This window comes from Lepidochelys kempii, chromosome 3, assembly GCF_965140265.1.
Source record: "Lepidochelys kempii isolate rLepKem1 chromosome 3, rLepKem1.hap2, whole genome shotgun sequence".
Classification (NCBI taxonomy): domain Eukaryota; kingdom Metazoa; phylum Chordata; order Testudines; family Cheloniidae; genus Lepidochelys; species Lepidochelys kempii.
The window spans coordinates 80443560-80466478 of NC_133258.1; the positions used below are offsets into that span (position 1 = coordinate 80443560).

The following is a 22919-nucleotide window of genomic DNA, read 5'->3' on the forward strand; positions in this document are numbered from 1 at the left end:
AAAAATAATAGCATGTAACCCCTACAGTTTGATTGGAAATGTGTACTCTCCAGAGGTGCCTTACCCTGCTGCCAACTGGTCCTGTAAAGGGATGGTGTCAAGGTTCCTTCCCCACTCTGAACTTTAGGGTACAGATGTGGGGACCTGCATGAAAACCCCCTAAGCTTATTTTTACCAGCTTAGGTTAAAACTTCCTCAAGATACAAACTATTTTACCTTTTGTCCTTGGACTTTATTGCTGCCACCACCAAGCGTCTAACAAATATATAGCAGGGAAACGTCTTTCCCCCCAAAATCCTCCCCAAACCCTACACCCCCTTTCCTGGGGAAGGCTTGATAAAAATCCTCACCAATTTGCACTGGTGAACACAGACCCAAACCCTTGGATCTTAAGAACAATGAAAAAGCAATCAGGTTCTTAAAAGAAGAATTTTAATTGAAGAAAAAGTAAAAGAATCACCTCTGTAAAATCAGGATGGTAAATACCTTACAGGGTAATCAGATTCAAAACACAGAGAATCCCTCTAGGCAAAACCTTAAGTTACAAAAAGACACAAAAACAGGAATATACATTCCATTCAGCACAGCTTATTTTATCAGCCATTTAAACAAAACAGAATCTAACGCATATCTAACTAGATTACTTACTAAGTTCTAAGACTCCATTCCTTTTCTGTTCCTGGCAAAAACAACACACAGACAGAGAACACCCCTGTTTCCCCCCACTCCCCCCTTCAGCTTTGAAAGTATCTTGTCTCCTCATTGGTCATTTTGGTCAGGTGCCAGTGAGGTTGTCCTGGCTTCTTAACCCTTTACAGGTGAAAGGGTTTTTCCTCTGGCCAGGAGGGATTTTAAAGGTGTTTACCCTTCCCTTTATATTTATGACAAATGGGTTCCAGGGTTAAAAAATGTTCTTGGCTGTCGGGGAGAACGGACCCAACGCTTGACTGCCTCACATCCTCCTCACTGTTGCTTGAGGTCACCTGGGGCTCCTGGGGGGTATCCACGGAGCGTTTTGGGGTAGTGGTGGGGTCGCCGCCAACAATCGCATGCAGCTTCTCATAAAAGCAGTATATCTGCAGGGCAGAACTAGAACGACTGTTCAGCTCCCTTTCTTCTGGTACGCTTACTGAAGCTCCTTTTCACGCAGCACTGCTGCGTGTCCCCGATGTAGCCCTTCTCCCCCATGCCCCGCAGAATCTTGGTATAGATGTCAGTATTTCTTCTGCTGGATCGGAGCGCTCCCTGCACAGACTCTTCTTCCCACACAGCAATAACAGCCACCACCTCCTGTGTACTCCATGCTGGAGTGCATTTGTGGCCTTGAGCCTCCATGATCGGCTGTGCTGACGAGCTCTCCATGCTGATCAAACAGGAAATGAACATTCGAAAGTTCCCGGGGCTTTAACAGGGGAGCAGCTGTTTCCTGTGTACCTGGCTGACATGCAGTGGAGTTGAAAGTGCTCTCCAGTGGTCACAGCAGAGCACCATGGGACACCTCCTGGAGGCCAATTCATTCGAATTACACAACACAGTGTTTACACTATCCCCCATTGCGGAGGTGGAGCACAGAAGTCAACTTTACAGGCCACTTAGGTTGGCGGAAGGGACTCAGTAGTGTAGACACATATATTATTAGATTGACTTAACGCGGCTTATGTCAACCTAAGTTTGTAGTTTAGACCAGGCCTTACACACTGCCTCTCTCAGCATTGTACCTAACCTCACAGTCTAGCCCACAGTAATTGACCGGTGTACTTTGAATTTTAAAAATAAACATAGTTTTGGTAGGCTAACAACATTAAAGGCCAAATTCTGCTCTCAGATGTATGCATGGCTATGACAAAAGTCAATGAAAAACACAGATATAAGAGCAAATTTTACTCTAAAGATTCTAGAATGAAGTTTTAATAACAAGAAGTGGGTGTTTCTGGGCTATCCAAAACTGGAAAATAACAGTGCTTTCTACTTTTTGGAAGGGGAGAGGGGGAAATCTGAGGAACATGTTTTTGTTCTGGAAAGTCAAAAGTTAGTTCCAGCATGGTTAGTATGGACATTTAGGCAGTCTGGAACCAAACTTCTGCATCTATTTAACTAATACCCATTCAGCCTAGAACAGGGGTTTTCAAACTTCATTGCACCATGACCCACTTCTGACAACAAAAGTTAGTGCACGATCCCAGGAGGGGGGACTGAAGCCTGAGCCTGCCTGAGGCCCACTGCCCCCGGGAGGGGGGTCAAAGCCAAACCCCGAGTCCTGCCTCCCTGGGTGCGGGGGTAGCAAAGCCCTTCAGCCAAAGGTAGGGGTCTGTAACTTGACCCTTGCCACATTGGACTTCGGCCACGGGTAGTGGGGCTTGGGCTCCAGGTCCCAGCAAATCTAACACCAACCCTAGCAAGCCCATTAAAATGGGGTCCCAACCTGCTGTTTGAGAACCACTGGCTTAGAAGATAAGAAATGGCAGCTCAAATACTGTGCAAGTGCACATATTAAAGCTATAACTGAACCCAGCTATCACTGCCTTATTTAAATGCCAGTGCGGGGGTATACATGTGTTCTGGACATCAGGACAAGGTGAATCCAACCAAACTGGAAACCATTTTCAGACTGAGACAATTTGGGGACTCTGTGACTCAATGCAGATGTGGAATCAGCCACCTGCTGTCAGGGCTGTAGTGTAGGTGAAAGCATCTTGGGACTATGTGTTGGCTGGACCCTGGGGAAACCAGTTTGACCAAGTTTCTCTGCAAGGGGCTGGAAAACTGGAGACTGGAAAATCCTCAGCAGCAGAACAAAAAAATAACCCCCATTCTCCCCCCCGCCAAACCAAACAAGGTGGTGATAGTGGGCTATATAAACTCAAAGGAGACACACACACACACAGATATGCAGGAAGCTTTGGGCAGGACAGAATGGCATGATTTTGTACACAGGGGTGTTCTGTTTAACAGTGGGACCAGCCAAAGGCAAAGGAAGCTAGCTGCAGGAGAAAGGGTGATGCCACGATTCCGAGAACTACCCAGAGAACTCAGCTCAAGCCCAAAGAACTCTTCAGAGTGGCAAGGAAACCGAGTCAGGGAAAATGCATACAAATGTGTTCATTATTTTGTCTAGACTTGTGTATTTCTCATGCTACACAAGTAAAGGGCCTTACTCCTGAGGACATTCTGTGCCAAAAAAAAATTCTGCGCACAATATTTTGAAATTCTGCAAATTTTGTGTGTCAAATTAATGTGGAGGCTCCAGCATGGCATTGGAGAGCACAGGCCACTGGCTGCACAGAGTGGGAGATCACTGTGCAGCACCCCTGCCCCAGGACATGGACTCAGCAGTGAAGCTGCACCCACCCTGACACAACTCAAGCACGAGGCCTGCCCCAGAAAGACCCTAGGGCTCTGTCCCTCCATGCCAGATGCACCAGGTATGTGCAGGCAGGCTCAGCAAGTCAGGATCCAAGTGTGGATGGGCTTAGTGTGTGGGGATCCAGGTGTAGGTTGAGCGGGTTCTGTGTGGGGCAATCTGGGTGTGGGCGGCTCAGTAGGGGATCCGGGTGCAGGGTGGATCTGGATATACAGGGACTTGTTGGGGGTTTCTGGGTGCAACGGTAATGGGACTCTGCAGACGGGTCCAGGTGACGTTGGCTGGGGCTCAGCAGGGAGGGGTCGGTATGTGGGGAGACTGGAGCTCAGCGGCGGGGGGTCTGGGTATGGGGAGCTGAGTGGGGGGTCCAGATGCTGGGGGAGTGAAGCTCAGTGGGGTGGGGATCCAGGTGCAACTGGTTGGGGCTTGATAGGGTGGGAATCCGGGTGCAGATGGCTCATTGGGGTGGCCCAGGGGCAGGGGGAGTGGGGCTCGTCAGGGTGGGGATTCTTGGTGTGTGGGGGGGTGATGATCGGCGGGTGGGTCTGGGTGTGAGGGGGTCTGGATGTATGGGGGTTGGGCTGATAGGGGAGTAGCTCCCCATACAGTGATCCCTCCCCCTGCAGCTGAGGAGCGACATGTGCAGGAAGTGCAGTGGGGAGAAGGGAGGAGTTTGCAGAGCTTCCTACAGCCAGGGGAGAAACCTGGGGGTGGGTCTGACATGGCCCTGGGTGCCATGCAGGGGAAGAGGAAGTCCCCTCCTTCCCAGCCAGCCGGAACTAGCAGCTGAGCCCGGTGCAGGGTAGGAGCCACCAGCTAGGTCTTCCGCAGTCATGCCCCAGGCCCCACGGTGATTTACCTCTCTGCCGGCTACCTTTGGCACTTAAAACTGCTGGGGAGGGTCACATAACTGCTCTTGAGGCTTCCTTTCGTTTCCCCATCAGAAAGTCATTTTTCTGCAGGGAAGCACAGAAATCTGCAGGGGACATAAATTCAGTATATGCACCGTGGTCCAGAATTCGCCCAGGAGTAAAAGAGTAATGCTATTTTAGAATCCTATGCAAAGTTAATGGGTCTGTTTGCTTTCACTGTTGAATGACCATATGGAGCTAAACTGTAAATCCAGAATGCTCACATGGCTGGAACTCGGGGAAAGTATGTGTTTAAGCTGTGGATGAGCCTGAGGGGTCAGCACTAGTCTGAAGGGCTGGGGAGCTGTACTGCAGGATCTCATCTCTCATGAGGGAGTGCCAGAGAAGAGGATCTTCACCCTGAGTACGCATAGGGACTGTAAGCCAGGGGCAGTACCTGGATTCTGTTCAGACTCAGGAGGCTTAAAGACCACACAGGACCCAGTGAGGTGGGCCCAAAACACAACAACCTGGTGAGTGTCCAGTTTTGGGGGAGCTCTATCAGGGCTCTGTGGCGACACTGGTGATATCTGGTCTGTTCTTCAGAAGTAGTTAAAGATCCAGGGACAACATTGTCAAGATTATCTGTGCAACTTGAAAAGAACACAGTAAAATCTTAGAGATGATCTAAATTCTGCAGGTTGAGTTTCTATTACATGGGGAAATAAATTACCTGATACTAAGCTGGTGAAGTATTGGACATCTGCAAGAAACTGATGAAGTTAAGCAACAGAAGTACGATGGACTGTAATACATTGTTATGAATAACGTGAAGTGTAAGCTTTTTAACAGCAATATTTGACTTCAAATGACCCAGCGTATTTGTACTTCAGCATTTTAATTGAAAAGATTTTGTAATACCCATAACATTCTTAAATAACTGATATTATGCTCCAAGTGTTTGTACTGGAACAATACTTACATTTAATTCCAGGTGAACCGGATATGTTTATAGGTGCAAAACACATTAACATTATTTTATATGAAATAAGCTCAACTACCACCAACTCGGGAATCTAAATCTTCACAACAGCACTGCTAGCAATTCAGCTATCTATTCAAAGGTGCTATCTAAAACATGTACCTAGTAGAAAAGAAACCCAAGTAAATATTAAAAAGAAGGAAGCTTAAAAGACCAAAACTCCACAGCAGATGGGATCAATAAAATATTAAACTGCAGTTCTTAAATGTAAGTACTACACCAAGTGGTCGGTTGTTTTCACGTAGTATAAAAGCCCTTGATTTCTAATTGAGACAGTAATGTGTATTCTACCTATTCAATCCAATCAAGATTTAGGCATTGTGCTATAAAGGCAAACATATCAGACACTTCTTCTATAACTTTAGCTGTTGGCTTTCCTGCTCCGTGCCCAGCCTTGGTATCAACATGAATGAAAAGTGGGTTCGTTTGTTTATGGCTTCGGCCCACCACATACTGCAGAGTAGCAATGAATTTCAGCGAGTGCAGAGGGACCACTCGATCATCATGGTCTGCCGTGAGAAGTAACATCGAGGGATACTGGATTCCATCCTCTTCTGGTAGTCTGACATTATGAAGTGGAGAGTACCTGAAAAGAGGACACAAGGCCATTTAACATTCAAGCCATCAGAGTGGTGCCTGACAGCACTCAGAAAGTCAGTCCCCCATTTGTATAAAATCAATTTTATGTGATGTAGGTAGTGATTCTCTATCACTTGTGTGCTATTAAAGTCGAACAATGGCCACTTATCTCTCTATTTGAATATTCTGGCTCTCAGCCCTGTAGGAGCCCTTAGTAAACTCCTTCCATTTTGGAAGTAAATATGCAAACATTTTAGACAGACATCAGACTTATCAGCAACTGCAATAGTACTCATATGAAACAGGGAAACCTAACAGGCTGGAGCGTCCACTCCACATCCATTCCAGGTGCTGTGCTCCTGGGAATCAGCCAAGTGCTGTGCAGAAGCAGCTGACCTGTCCATAGGGATGGCTCTTGGCCTTTATGGAGCCAGAAATGGTTGTCTCCAGGAGCCATGGGGTTAGGAGGTTGGGCCCCTCCAATCTTTGGACCCCTTCTCAGCCCCCATTTGCCTTCAGGGGACACTGTGCAGGAAACGGAGGGGAAGTTTTCCTGCCTCTTTGACCAACCCCTTCGTGGGTGATCCTCTGAATGAGGGATAGTCTGGCTTCCAATAATTTGTTTCACTCCCACTGGGCACCATATAGCCCTAAACACTAACATACCATGAACTCTCTCAAGACTCCTCTTATATTAGAAATTAACGTTACAGCAATACTAAAACATAGGGGATTATAATACAAGAACAGCCATACTGGATCAGACCAATGGTCCACCTAGCTCAGTATCCTGTCTGCAGACAGTGGCTGGTGCCAGAGGCTTCAGAGGGAGTAAACAGAAAGGGCACTTTATTGAGTGATCCCTGTCATCCAATCACAGCTTCTAGCAGTCAGATGTTTAGGGAGAGACAGAGCATTGGGTTGTGTCCCTGACCGTCTTGGCTAATAGCCATCGATGGACCTATTCTCCATGAACTTATCTAGTTCTTTTATACTTTTGGCCTTCACAACATTCCATGACAATGAGTTTCACTGGTTGACTGCACACTGTGTGAAGAAGTACTTTCTTATGTTTGTTTTAAACCTGCTGCCTACTAATTTCATTGGGTGACCTCCTCTGTGTTATGCAAAGGGCTAGATAACACTTCCTTATTTACTTTCTCCGCACCAGTCATGATTCTATAGACCTCTATCATCTCTCCTCTCAGTCATCTCTTTTCCAAACTGAACAGTCCCAGTCTTTTTAATTTCTCCTCATAGGAAAGCTGTTCCATACCCGTAATAATTTTTGTTGCCCTTCTCAATTCAAATATATCTTTTTTGAGACAAGGCAACCAGAACTGCATTCTGTATTCAAGGTGTGCACATATCAGGGATTTATATAGTGGCATTACGATATTTTATGTCTTATTAACTATCCCTTTCCTAATGGTTCCTAACATTGTTAGCTGATTAGACAAAGGGAACCACTCATTGCTCTGGATATAATACGATGGTACAGTAGCTTACACTAGTTTGTCAGTCTAAAAAAAGACTAACTTTTCACATTAACATCAGATAAAACGGTTTCTAAAACAACACCTGTTTTGATTTTGAGAGGCCTACAATGGACATATATACAACAGACTATACAGGAACCTTCTTACTATGTGTATTTTCCCCCCACACACAGAGCAAATTTAAGATTCTCCTTTTCATTCTCTATGTTCCAAATTTCATTGTATCTGAATTCATTCATATATAAACAAGTTTTATTACACACAAATGTTTGTATCGTATCTACAGTAGATGCATTTTGTGGGAAAAATCCTCTGACAAAATTCAAAATATGAACTTGACACAATTAACAAATTTTATTGTGCACTGTAATGCTGTAAAAATACCTTGCAATCAATATCACCATATGAAAGTTTATACTGTCTTGATAAAATGGCAATCAAGAGGCAAATGATTTACAATAGGCCTAATAGATCATAAGGTATTTTCATTTTGCATTAATTTTCTTTTGAACTCTATGATATTTTAAATAAATGCTTTAGCTCACAAATGAGAGTTAGATTATCTATTCAGTTACATCTAATGGGGCTATTATTTTAGTATCTAGACACTACATCTAATGGGGCTATTATTTTAGTATCTAATATCTAGATTTAGTATTAAATCTTACATAGTAGTTTAATACTTGTGAGAAATCCTCATTCTTAGTCTTCACTGTTAAAGAAATGAAAATTCAGCATTAGTAGAGCAAGTGTTACAGAAGTACTTTTTAAATGAGGTTACATATTTAACAGGCTCTTTATTATCCATTATCAATTTGCAGCACATTAAAAAAAAAAAATCTGTGAAAATACGAATCTTTTTAGGCTTCTGAGCAAGAAGTTAAACCTGAATTAATTTCCTTTTGTGCCCCACTCCCAATCAATTTATACAAATAAACCCTATCTACATTCAAAATATAACTTAGAAAAGCAATCCGCTCTCCCATATAATTAAAAACACTATTTGTTTAGCTGTGGGGCTGAGTGCTCTGTTCTGACAGCCTACCGGAAAATGTAGTCATTACTTAAAAAGCCAATCTTGCATGGTATGTAACTTTTGAAAATATGGCCCATTGGCTTTACAGAATTTTTCCAAAAAGTAGAAAGGTACAAATCTACTATTTATAAAAGTGACTTAAAAGTTAATTTTGAACTTTCAGTGTCCACTGTGTTTATCAACTTCCTGGACACCACTATCGGTTTCAGCAATGGATTATATACAGATGATTATATGCAAGAAACTCATGGATCCCCACACAGATCTCCACAGATCTAGCAACCACCCTGGACACACCAAGAAAGCTGTTATCTACAGCCAGGCACTCAGATACCAGAATTTGCTCTGAAGAGAAAGTCCAGGCTACATACCTTAACATCACCTTCACTAAATAAAGGACACTCCACCAGAGAAGTAGATCATGTCAGGGAACGGGCCACCCAAATACCCCAGGAGAACCTGCTTCAATATAGAAACCCCCCCCCCCCCCCCGTCCCACTGATTGCACACACCCCTATCTGTCACCTACCACCCTACACTAGAACCCATATGGGGTTACATCAAACAATTACAACCCACATTTGATGGGGACCAAATACTGAAAGAAGTCTTTCCCAAATCCCCTCTTCTGATCTTCAAACAACACCCTAACCTCACCCAGCTCATCATCAGACCAGGACACAGCTCCCCAAAGACCAGGACACAGCCACTCAAAGCGGCACCGGACCCTGCCAGAACAACAGATACAAAACCTACAGACATACTCCACTGCTATGATGATCAACATCCCCCACAACACACCTTTCAAGATCCCTGGGTCATACACACGCCTATCACAATATGTGGTGTACCTCATCCAGTGCACGAAAAGCATAAACAACAACTATGTGGGTAAAACCAGACGATCGCTAAGCTCTGGAATGAACTCACACAGAAAAAAAGACAAAAACATCCTGTCACTCATGGGTGAACACTTTTCACAAAGCGATCATTCCATATCAGACCTCTAAGTCCCCGTCCTCAACAGAAATCTGCAGAACACCCTCAAAAAGTCAAACATGGGAACTTAGGGTATGCCCCTAGATGAGAATAAAAAACCCACGGCTAGCATGGGTCAGCCCACTTGGGCTCACAGTGCATGGGCTCCGGAGTTGAAAAACTGCCGTGTAGACATTTGGGCTTGGGCAGAAACCCAAGCTCTAGGATCCTGAGAGGGTGGCGGGTCCCAGAGTTCAGGCTCCAGCCCAAGCCAGAACATCTACACAGAGATTTTTAGCCCTGCAGCCTGAGCCCGAGCCAGCTGACCCAGGCCAGCCATGGCCAAGCCATAGGGCTTTTATCCCTGTGTGGACATATTCTTAGGGTAAGTCTACAATGCAATATAAGCCCAGGGTTCGTAGAACTTTAGATAGCAGACCTGGGTTTGTTAACCTAGGGCTTGAGCATCTATACTCATTTGAAATACCAGGTTAGAAACTGTTGAACCCTGGGTCCCAACCAGGGGCTGTAGTGTCTACACTGCAGTATGTGGGCCCAAGTCCAACCATCCATATCCCAGACTTTCTAGTGCTCTCCCAAAATGTGGCTGGCTCTAGCCTTTTGTTCGTGGTGCAGTGTGGGAAAACTTGATTGTCCAGAGGACACAGAAAGTCAGCCTGTGGGATTGTGGTATACTTCTGGCAGACTCTCAGAACACAAATCCAGTGGGGCTATATCTACATTGGAAAGCAGCAGAGTTTGAACTTCTGGTCTCAGTTTGACTTACACTCAGACTCTCCACCCCATGTAGTCCGGGGACCCTAGGTTCAAGGCCTGGGTTAGTGCAATTTGTACACAGGCAGAAGGGGGTGGGTGGGTAGGTTTCAGTGTGAGTTCAAATCCTGTGGACATACCTTCAAATTCATAACTTTGCTGGACACTAAAAATCATGGACTTAAAAGACAAAATGGTTTTACAGCTCGTTACCACACTTTGTTACACACCCTACTGCTTACTAACCCTCTGCGGTGCTACAACTAAGTGTGAACTGCCTATTTCATTTTAAGTGATCTCTAACAGTATGTGTGAACCCCTTATGCTTAACAGTCTGTTCCACCTTGTATTTAGTTTGGACACTTTGGATACCTTCCCCAGATCTGAAGGAGAACTCTGTGAAACTTGAAAGATTCTCCCTCCACCAACAGAAGTTGGCCAATAAAATGTATTACCTCACCTACTTTGTCTTTTTCATTTAATGGAGTCATTTTGATCCATACCATTACTTAGTTCACATGGGTGAGGGTGAAAATAATTTGTACAATACTTAGTTATTGATGACTGCCATTTAAAGCAGTGAGACTTGACTCAGTAATTACCAGTCAGCTACAGCATAATATAACATTCACACCAGTCGGTTCATTAAAAACACCAAAAGGCACTTACTTCAACAGCCATTTAAATTGTTCTTTATAGTCAGAGCAGCCATAATCAGTTGTCCAGGCATGACCAATGGTGTATTTGTGGAATTTAAGCATGTCCATTACTCCAACTTGAGCAATCACACAACCAAACAGGTCAGGGCGTTGATTAGCACAAGCAGCTTAAAAACAGCAAGACAATTCTATTAACACTGAAGTTTAAAGGAAAAATCAAGGGCAGTAATAAAAGGTACAGTCAACATAAATTTGGCTCAACATTAAATTTTGTAATGTTAGCTTTTGTAAAACTTAAGGATGGCAATTTTACACATTTTGGAAAAAATCCAGTTAAAACAATTGTTTTAAAAAATAAATAGCCCCATGCAGTGCTTGAAACACAAACACTGACTAAAAATGCCTGACAACACCTATTGAAGTCAAAGGGAAGACTCCCAATAGCTTCAATGGGCTTTGGTTTAGGTGCAAATAAAGTCAAAGGGAAACTGATTTAACAAGCCTGTAAGTCACTTCACTAATTCTCATTGTCCGAGCAGAGGCAAATGAGCAGTGTAAACAAAGAACAGTATTTTTAAAACAGTCTAAGGGAGTTAGGTGCCCACATACCACTGCAATAGAGTTTGGCACCTGACTTTTGCTGCTCCTTCGTAAATTCCAGCCCAAGAGTGTCACGACTGACAAACACACTGGATTCAAACAAGAAATTCACTTTTAACAATCAATAGTGTTATCAGGAACATAAGTAAAGATATTCAGAGAATCATAGAAATGGAAGGGACCTCGAGAGGTCATCTAGTCCAGTCTCCTGCACTCAAGGCAGGACTAAGGATTATCTAGACCATCTCTGACAGGTTTTCTCCAACCTGCTCTTAAAAATCCCCAGTGATGGAGATTCCACAAACTCCACAGGGAGGTTGTGGTTTGTTGAATATTGGTTTGTTGAATTACAGCTTGGCACTCGCCAACATTCTGATATCACTGTCAGGAAAAAGAAACGGACGAAGCACAAATCTGTATTTATTGCTCTCCATGGGTGAAATGGAACCATAAAGCTCTTTTATTGCTAAATGAACGTAGTAGTTCCTTCATTTTTCAGCTATATGCAAGCCAAAGAACTCTGATAAATAATCATTTCTGACTTAAGCCTGGTCAACGCTTACAATTTAGGTTGACATAGCTTTCATGCTCAGGTGTGTGAAAAATCCACATCCCTGACCACTGTAGCTATGCTGACCTAGCCCCTCATGGAGATGCAGCTAGGGGGATGGAAAAATGCTTCTATTGACCTAGCTACTGTCACTTGGGGAGGTGGCATTCCCACAGGAGTGGGAAAAACCCTTCCCTTACTTTAGGCTGCACTTACATGACAGGGTTATGTTGGCACTGTAGCTATGATGTAATTGTCCCCATAGTCCAGACCTGGCCTCAGTTGTAATCGCAGAGGGAGGACCTCATTTTTTTATAGAATGGAAGCATAAGGAAACAAAATGGAACCAATCTTCCTATTACTATAGGGCATTTTTAAAGAATAATGGCTGCCCCACTTTAAGGAGTGCATATGATTAATCACTAGAACTAAAGCACTCTGGTTTCTGACATTAGAGCTTTCTCTACAGGCTTTTCCCTCTCCACAGAATCTTAGAGTTTTTCGCTAACGAATTCCTGAATCTCAGATACAGAAGCCAAAGACCACAAAATCCTGTAACTGTTTATTAAAGCTAGTACAAGAGGTCAAATAGTACAGTACAGGGATCCTCTTTGTGTGAAGAGGCCTTTTTAGCCCACAGCTGTGCTGCTAACTAAACCTTTGCCTCGCACTATCATTCCATCGTGCAGGACAAGGAAATCTTGTTTTGCAGTTGAATGAGCCAGAAACTATGGCTTTAGCCTATTCAGAGTCACCTCTTAGTAATTAAGACTAAAAGGGAACACAGTATTCTGGAGGAATGCCAACAATCTTTTCTTCAATGAATGCAAACTGAAGAAATATGGCATTGGGCCCTTGCGTCTGAGCTATTAGTAGCAAATGATAGCTGTTGTACAAGGACATGAATAGCTATTTTGAAATTCCTTGGGTAACAAGAGAGAAAAAACCCCATTCTGCTTTGAAGAAAGAGCACAGGTAAGAATTTCAAAATAAAGGAGCAATGAAAACATAGCAGTTGGATTCTGCTGAAGGAGAGGAAAAACCCTTCTTGTTCCTTGTGCATCAAAGAAATCAAACTGGAGAACTCTAATTACAGGCCTTAAACTATATTCAAAACAGAGCTTTAAAATGCTCATTAAAGTTCAGTCAGGCATAAAACAAAGTAATATTTTCATAAGCAGTTAAACCACCAAATTCAAATAAAAATCAGAAAAGGTGGATGGCCAGTTCAATGTTTAACTGAGCTTTCAATTAGGTGCTCAATGCACCTGTAAAATGGACTTTTTTGTGCTTGAACGCAGAGAGATCAATGCCCAATAGCTCTTTATCTTTCTATTTATGCTCTCATTTGCAATACACAATATCTTCTAGCAAAAAGAAAGTAAGTTGAAAGTAAAAGTCTAATTTTACTGATGCTGAAACCAAAACATTAATTCTATAAAACATTTTTTTCTCTAAATCCTTGGGTGTTTTTATTTCAGTAGCCTTAGGCTGTCAAACTGCAACATGGTCCTCTCAAAGTTACCCCCATCCCCATCCCGCTATTCCTTTGTCATTGTATCCCCATTTAGAGTGGGGGTAAAAAACCTTTCCCCTTTGTTCCCTCTGCTACCTAGGATGAGAGCACACGAGAGAGTAAGGATTTATTTAGTGACAAAGTTGGCAGCTCTTAAAAATTTTCTTAGAATGTGAGAAATTTTTCTTTGGAGATGGACTTTCTATATTTAAGATTAAATTGTTCTGAGTAAAGATGAGTTAGAGAATTACACATTAATAAGGTGTACTTATAAACGGTGTGTTAGATTTATATTGTTTCTGAGAATCAAAATTTTTCCATTATTTAGACTTAATTTTTCTTTTATGTATTATTGTCAGAGGTATTTGTTTCTTGTGATCATCTTTTCATCAACTGATTACAATGAATACAGGGCCAAATGTTGCAGTTACTCATCTGTGCACAAAGGCCATAAATGCAGCAGAATTGCCATGATTTTTGTGTGTGTGTATAACAGACCACAGAAAGGCGGAGTATGAAACTTTGAAGCCATTCTCTCCACAGACTTGGGTTTAGGGCAGAGGTGGGCAAATACGGCCTGCGGGACCCTCCTGCCCAGCCCCTGAGCTCCTGGCCCGGGAGGCTAGCCCCCAGTCCCTCCCCTGCAGCCTGAGCTCACTGCGCCGCCGGTGCAATGCTCTGGGCGGTGGGGCTGCGAGCTCCTGGGGCAGTGCAGCTGCAGAGCCACGGCCTGACCCGGTGATCTGTGCTGCACGGTGGCATGGCTGGCTCCAGCTGGGTGGCACGGCTGCCTGTCCTGGTGCTCTGGGCGGCTCAGCTCCAGCACCGCCAGCCACCAGTGCTCCAGGCAGAGTGGTAAGGGAGCGGGTGGAGGGGGGGGGGAAGAGGTTGGATACAGGGCAAGGAGTTCAGGGTGGTGGTCAGGGGCCAGGGGTATGGATAGGGGTTGGGGAACAGGGGGGTTGTATGGGGGCAGGGGTCCCGGGGGGGCAGTCAGGATTGAGAGGACGGGTTGGATCGGGTGGCGGGGGGGTCCGTGGGTGGTCAAGGGACATGGAACAGGGGGGTTGGATGGGGCAGGAGTCGGGGGGGGGGATGGGACGGTCAGGGGGCGAGAAGCGGGGGGACGGGGGCCACATAGGGGGCGGGGGCTGGGTCACGCCTGGCTGTTTGGGGAGGCACAGCCTTACCTAACCAGCCCTCCATATAATTTCAGAAACCCGATGTGGCCCTCAGGCTAAAAAGTTTGCCCACCCCTGGTTTAGGGGCTTGGCTAACTATGAGGATTTGGGGTAAACTATGCAGATCCAATGGTCAACTAACCCGTCTGTGGCTACTACCATGGAGACCTGTTAGCGAATCTGGATGAAGTTTCATAAATTTATTTTTAATGAAAAATGTCATTAACAATTGGACTTAAAAAAATAAAAAGAATATTTGTTTGTGAACATCTCCCCCTGTTTCTCCACCAGTTTGTGCTCAGTTTGTGTCGCACATTCTGCGCAGGGCAGGTTCCAACAAACATGAAGAACATGCATTTGACTATGCGTAGCAATTGCCTGTGTGGCTTTAATGGTGGGCATTTTCCAAAGGCTACAGAATGCCAATGTCCCATGCCACCAGAGACTGAAGTGGAATTTAATTACTTTATCTGTATTAACACAGTGACATGCCACCAATTTTTATATCCAGGGGCTCTTATAAATTTTTCCCTCTGCTTAGCTTATGAAAAACGATCCACGTACTAACATCCACATAACAGTAAATATACAAATAGTTCTTACCCACTAAGAGACCTCCATTTGAACCTCCATTAGTAGTCAGCTTCTTTGGAGATGTATATCCCTCTTTGATAAGATATTCCGCTGCACACTGGAAGTCAACAAAGCAATTTTGTTTGTTCGCTAAAATACCACCTACCACACAAGGAAAACAAAAAACAGTTAGTTCTATAAAATGCATTTGACAGCACCTATTCAGAAAGAGGTGTATGCAGAAATGCGTAGGATGAATTTCAGCTTCATGAACATTTTAATAATTGATGCAGCTGAGAAAGACAAATGAAAACGAAAAACTCTTCCAACACAGAAATTATAAGATGGTTCTGCCAATAACTCTAATGGTCTCAAAAATCTTGAATAATACATATCTATGCTGAGGATCGAACAGGTGATGCTCTTTACCAGCGAGATTCCAGCTAAAAGCTTTGCACTGCCAATTTTACACAAAATGACCACACATAGTTCCACTTGAGGTATGTCTTAATGGAACTTTAACAGAATTAAGCTCACTTATGACCTTTTAAGAAGATAAAACTTCAAACTTACTGCTGTAAAAAATAAGCTAACACTAATGTTTGCTGGACATCAGATACATAACTGGTAATTTACAGGGTTTTATTATTATTATTTGTTTTCAAATCTGATGATATACAACTATGATAGAAATGCGACTTCAGAGCCAGATCTTAAATTGGCATTTCATTAAGATAGCTCAAATTTTGAAAAGCTACTGTTGTCTTATTAATCTATTATAGTGAAGCTACTATAGTCTTTTTAGACAAAATTTTAACAAGGCTCATGTAAGGGGAAATAAATGTACAATTTTTAAAAAACTGGGGAAGAAAGAATTTTGTATGCAAGAGATATTCTAATTCTAATGTCAAAACCCATATGGGAGGCAGTCTTGCCCTGCAACCTTTTTATATAAAATAAAGATAATTAATTGCCAAGCTATGATATTCACAGAAGGATTCAAAACTGACCAAAACACCAATTTACATTTCCCCATTTAAGAAGTTCATTTGATGAGAGACTATAAATGGCTCCTGATCAAAGATGGCATAAAGCTTTGTAAATGCATACCACCCCTATCTAACCTGGACGGTTCTGTCTTTGGTAATTAAATACTAATTAGGAATTGTACTTAGGTGGGAATTGAGAATTAAGTACTAATACCCTTATAGCAAAGGCTATGTTCCAATCTTGTAAAGGGATTCTTGTGGGCAGACTTTACACCTGTTCAGATCCCTTTGCAGAAATGTATAACTTCTTAAAATGTAAAACTTCTTAAAAATGCAGAATACATAATTCATCCAACACAAAGACCACACAAGAGGTGACCTGGGAATGTTGGATATTTTTATATTAACTAATCCCCCAAACTGCAATGGTGGAGGAGAAATAGAAGTGAAGAGACATCCTGTGCTTTACTCAGAAAACTGAACAATTCTGGTCTGGTCTAAGATCAGGATCCTATCCATGAAGTTAAAGTTATGCAAAAAGACATCTGTATTAGCTGTCTCTGAAATTAACAAAGAACAGATATATACCTAATTGAGATAACAGACTTGAGCTGAAATTAAACTAAACAGGAAATAGGGAGACTAAAGAAGCATTTTCATAGCAAGATAAAATCTCATTAAAAACCGATGGCCAAATCCAAATTACGGAAGGATACTTTGTCTTTAGCAGTGACATTATGCATGCCTGAGCATATGCTATTTCTTTTTATGAAACCGTTACATCTTTAAGTCAATTACAAGGAAATGTCCTGGACAGGTGTTACAGCAGAAAGAGATGAAAGAGCAATACTGAGCAAAATCACTTTACCGTAGGTTAACAATAGAAATAGTATGCAGACAGATACATTTGGAAAGCAGATTCGAGATAAATAGTAGTATTTATAAATATTGCATTGAATCCAGAAAGTTGATCTTGTTTTGTTAAAATGCTAATAATTTTCTTAGAAAACTTACACAATATTTGTTGTAAAATAAAATTTTTACACTATGTTGTAAAATAATATTTTTAAGTGGGATGCAACAAGCAAAACAATCTAACTGCTAAGATCAAATAACATGAGGGAGCTACAGGTGTAATAAATAAATAAATTCTGACTTTCATAACTATCTGGGTAAACAAAAGATGAGAGAAGAAAGGCAGACAATTTTTGGGTATGTTGACTATGCACAGTTAATCTGGGCTCTTATCAGAGTTTTAGCCTCAAGCTTGCTCCCATCCATACAGAAAAGCCTGTGACCTAGGTCTGGAGGTGTTTTAAGCCCATGCTAGCTTATCCAGCTGGAGATGTGGGTTAGAACATGGGATCTCCAAGCTGCTCACTTTGTACTGAGGACAGGCTTATCACTCAAGTGCCTTCCCACATTCTCCCCTGAAGGGCAGGCGAGTTCTCCCACAACTTGACACAACTGACTAGAAAAGAATCCTAGAGCGTCCTTGCACAAAGAACCAAAGGATATGCCCCCAACGTGGGCAGGTGCACAAACTTTGAGGACACAGTGACACAAGAATGGCTTTGCTATAGGGGGACACATACCCAGGTGAGGCTAAACCCAGGTGCCAATAATGTGGGTTAACTGTGCAATGTAGACACGGGCTTTGTCAGTATCACTGCTAAAACCACCATTTGTTCTTGTACTCAGAACCTTTACCTTTGTGCCAGGTCTCTCCATATTCACCACCTCCTCTGATGTTAGCCACAGCTAGAACACCACCCAGATGCCTCACAAAAATAAGTCTTGATACACTGAAGGAGAAAAACAGAAAGCTAGTAGATTACTTTTGATTTCCTGCCCCCCAATGTCTCTCTCTTCTCCCCCCTCTCCCCGCAATGCTGTGTGTATGTTAGATGCAGGAGAGAGTCTGGCATAACGTATGTGACAACATAAAGGGTTAAATCCTCCCTCTGTGCCAAGCCCGAGTAGCCAGACTTGTCTCAGTAGTGTTCCATGGGGATACTACTGTAAGTCTACGTAAAGAAAGCAAAGCTACTCCAATCTTCCTCCTATAGCCCTCCTCAAGGGCAGCGGCCAGCAGATCTATGTAACCACAGATCCACTGGCGATGCCTCTGTTCCTTGACAGTCTCCCAACTCTTCAGTTTGGGGAGCTAGGCTCTGCAGCACTTATGCCCCCCATATAGACTCTCTAAACTCTTCCTCCACTGTGTCTAGAGCCATCTGTTACTTCAGAAAAGCAACCTATTTGTTAACCAAAGAACAAGAGCAAAGATGTTAAAGGCTAAAAGTGAAGGCCACCATTTGGTCTGGCTTTGTTTAGGAATTGTAGATATCTGAATAGGCGTTAAATTTGTATTTAATATTGCTCGCCTCTGACACTTACAAGGCTGTATTTGCAGAAGAGATCATGTTCTTACATCAAATGTTTGTACCAGTGGTTATACATTTGAGTTCTTGACAACACAAAACTATTTTATACTGAACAATGTAAGTAAACAAAAGAACATTAAAATCTAAATTTCAGTAGCTGACCTCGCTGGTATTTTCTGAGGTTGGATGAAAGCTAATATAATATAAAAATATCTCAATATTAAATTACTAAGATATTAGTGTCATTAATATATTTTAAAAAGAGTTTGAATTAAAAGTCACTTCAATCATATTTGACAATCAAAAAGGAAGCAGGCCTCCCATCAATTGAGGCAAAAGCTTAATGTAGCCAGAGCTCTAGGTGGCAAACCAGGAGTACACCAAGGAGAATAGTAAAACATGGGAATTAACCCCAACCAGATTTCCCCCCCTAGGCAAGTCCATACCTACATGAATCAGTCTTAACAGCTCACATAAGAAAGAATTGGGTCTTTATGTCTTTAAGTCCTGATGCCACTTATGAGACTCATTCAAAAATATTTCTGAAAAGTCATTTCCCATGCATTTGCTGTCAAATGCTTCCTAAAGAAGCACAATTATTCTTGTGAACTCACCTACCAAGTTACTTTGTTAATTACAGAAAAGACTATAATGTTACAGTGTGTCCATAAGTCTGTAGTTACAAAGAGAAGCAGTATTTTCACAGCTCTAAAAACAATTAACACCTGCTGGTGACTTCTCTTGCACAGTACGTACAGGGGTAAACTTTGGGGGGGGGTACCTTGTAGAAGGGGAATTGAGAAGAGGCTCCTGTAGTTTCATCATCCACCCAAAGGATAAATCCTCTACAATAGGCTTGTTATCTACAGCCATCAGCTCACCTAGGGCAATGTGAATTCTCTTTTTTGTTGCAAATCAATTTTCAAGGCTTAGGTCTCTGATGTCCTGGTCAGAGACTAGATTTATATTCTAGACATATACTGTGTACAGGGTCACAGTGCACTGTTTTGCCAAACTGTAGAGTGACTAATTTCTAGAGGTTGAGATAGTTCATGTGGAATAGCCTGACACTAGACTGATCCAAGAGATTGAAAAACCACAATCAATTTTTGGTTTCAGAGTAACAGCCGTGTTAGTCTGTATTCGCAAAAAGAAAAGGAGTACTTGTGGCACCTTGGAGACTAACCAATTTATTTGAGCATGAGCTTTCGTGAGCTACAGCTCACTTCATCGGATGCATCCGATGAAGTGAGCTGTAGTTCACGAAAGCTCATGCTCAAATAAATTGGTTAGTCTCTAAGGTGCCACAAGTACTCCTTTTCTTTTAATCAATTTTTGGTGGATTATAGTCACAGAAAGAAGAACTCCTAGATTTTATTGTATTTCTTCTCAGTCCTTGTATCCCAAACAAAATCAAAAGGGATGTCTTTATGTCCAAACCTGCTTGATTGGTCACTTAGCATTCAAAAGCAGCCTATCACAGGATATAGCTGATTGAGCATGGGATCACTAACTCAATATATGTTATTCACAGCTATTTAAAAAACTCAAACCAAAACAAACACCACCCTCTCCCCCGCCTCCCCCAAGCAATTTCTGAATACTTCACTATCAATGCCTTTTTCTGTACAACTCAAATCCAAACTGAGAATTCATCCCATGACAAAAGTATACAAACACTGGAACTTTAACAGAGCAGTTATTGTGATTCAAATTTTCAAAAAGCATCTAAGTTATTCAGCATTAGCTTTTCTGTCAATTGCCCTTGGTATACAAAGGCTTAGGTCCTATTCACTTTCAGTGATACATAGGCTCCTAAGTTGCTTAGAAATTTTGAACATTTTACCACATGTGCATAGAACAACTTCACTGTAAGTGGATATTTATTAGGGGAAAGACTGTGCCTTTAGCCACAGCGTATAGGAGGGAGACTGTAAGGAATTCTGCTCCAGGGAGGCAAAATGTTTCCAAGAACTCTTGGATGCACAGACTCTGCATGTCTGAGATGATATTCTTTTGAGGGATGCAACTTACTCTCTCTCCTGTGCAGCGGGCCATTGTGTTGGGAGACAGGAAGAAAAAGCCATGGACTTGCCTTCTCCCTACTTCCTTTGGGGGGCTGTGCGCTGTAGAGATAGTAGGGCAGGAGCAGCTCCTGTGCTTCTCAGAACACAGTGGCTGCTATTTTGCCTGACCCTTATGTGTGCTCTGAAAGGAGTCTTTATGCCCTTCCTCCACACTATGCTCTTGCTTAAGGGCCTGGCAGAATTTGGCCCTGTAACAGGAACACCAATTTAGATTTATGGCTTACTTCACAATCAACGTTTCAGTATACACTAGAAACTGGTTCTACTGTACCTACAAAGGCACATACAGAGCAACAGGGTAAAACATGGCACCTCTTCAGGATGGTGTGCAGAATCTGAGGTATTACTGGTGGGTTTTCAATAATATTTTCACAGAAGCTTTGCCAAGCCCACACTGAATGCCACCAATTTTACCACACCTTTTAACTGTGGTGTTGCTATACAGACTATGAAGGCTGTATAATTGATGACAATGCTACAGCATGTATTCTACTAGAGTTGGTTCTAAATCCAACTGCTCAGTCCAGAGAGAGAGAGAGAAATAAAAAATGCATGCTTATATCCAAAAATAAAGTACTACTCTAACTGGGTTAATGACTTTGGTCTGCTATTACTTATTTGTATTTATTTCTGGATCTACTGACCTAAACTCTTTACATTTTAAGGAAACTACAACAGCATAGAGTGAGCAGTTACCATAGTAACAGATGCAGTTCCCTTTTTGGGTAGGATACATTTAAAAAAGATTGCTAATAACAAAATACAATGCCAACGTACACAATGTAGCTACTGCCCAAAGCACCAGGCCAAATAGCCAGGGCATCGCTCGACCAGGTTAGCTTAATAAGGGTTTTCCTGGTTGAAAATGCAACGGGGCTAGGAGAGACCGAGTGGAAACTGTGTGTTGAAGGGAGCAAGCCTGCAAGAGTTGTGAGTGTGTGACTGAAGGGTAGCACAGAGACAGAGATTCTTGGGCATAGTTTGCTGGAGTGACCTGCTAACGTTTGTTTCTACTGCGGTCAGGAAAAAGGATATTCATGTACATTTTTTATTAACTAACAAGACTGCATCAAGAATATTTCTGAATCTCATTATAATTTCTCATTCAAAAAGAAACAAACCTACAAGGCTAGCTCCTCAGGCTTAAGAGGCAGTAATACAAAACACTAGCTGGGTGACATCTTACTTAACTGAACAAAGGGTAATGGAAAAAACAGAGTCCCCAGGAAGAAAAGAAGAAACTGGAATAACTTGGATTTGTGATACGTTGCAGGAGCACTGAGATCAAACAAAAATCTGGAGTATTTATCTTCACAAAAATACCCCTTCTGTTTTAGACAAAAGGACCGTTATTCAGTGGAGACCAGAAATAATAATAATAAAAAAAGTAGAAAACTATGATGAATTTTTCATTAAATTTAGTTTTATTTCTGTATATACCTTAGGCAAGGGCTATGTAGTACTACAGTCTCCAACATATTTTGTGCAAAGGAGCCGAGTTTTGTTTTACTGTTAAATCGTTGTAGTGTAATTTCACTCTCTCAACCCAGCCTGTTTGTGTGTCTCATCCACCTGTCATGTCCTGACATACAGACTGTAAACTCTCCTTTGTTATTGTCTGGACAACCCCTACTATAACAGGCCTCTGGTCCTTGATTGATGTTCTTAAGCACCACCACAATGTAAATAATAAATAATCTTGTGAGGTCTTGTGAATCGGATTCTCTGTGAATAATTAAAATCATTATGATATGTTTATCAATTTACTCTATAGGAAACACATACTCTGCATCACAAGCTGAAGTCAGTGATATGTTTTTAGTGGAGGAGGAAGGATATATTTGCAGGGTGATACTCACCTAACACAATGACCTATTTATTTCCATCATTTATCAATAACTCTCTCCATATATAAAATCTGTAAGTGGCCTGGAACCTAAAACTGTTTTCTCTGTGACATGTAGTCACAGTTGTGGTCAGCAGAGGCACCTAAGGTGAATCTCCTCATTCAGTATGACAAAGTGAATGGCTGGCATTCTCCATGACCTTTGGAACTCACTTCCTCCCCAACTCCGTAACAACCAGATTTTTTTTAGTTTCCAGGGTGCACTTTATAAGGTCACTCCTTTCCTCCTTTCCCCATGAGGAGCTAGATATTGGGAAGGGCTGGTAGTAGTGATGTAAGGTTCTAGTGTGGGACTGTGTGTGGGTTAATTAATTTCTATTATATTAGCATTGTTACTGGGTATTTTATTTG

At 42.3% G+C, this 22919-nt stretch overlaps 1 protein-coding gene across 4 annotated transcripts in view; it reads right to left on the bottom strand.

Moving 5' to 3' along the window:
* Positions 1–453: 453 nt before the first annotated feature.
* The window catches only part of PREP (prolyl endopeptidase), a 177242-nt gene continuing 154776 nt past the window's right edge, over positions 454–22919 (bottom strand). Inside the window, exons 12-16 of one of the 4 annotated variants that reach the window (XM_073336889.1) lie at positions 17899–18014; positions 15230–15361; positions 10790–10946; positions 8001–8044; positions 5750–5840 (exon numbers count right to left, since the gene is read on the bottom strand). In XM_073336889.1, coding sequence (XP_073192990.1) covers positions 8035–8044; positions 10790–10946; positions 15230–15361; positions 17899–18014 — 415 coding nt within the window. In that variant the 3' untranslated portion in view covers positions 5750–5840; positions 8001–8034. Of the gene's footprint in view, positions 5841–8000; positions 8045–10789; positions 10947–15229; positions 15362–17898; positions 18015–22919 lie in introns of all 4 variants that reach the window. The other 3 variants (XM_073336887.1, XM_073336888.1, XM_073336890.1) reach the window with 3 other exon arrangements.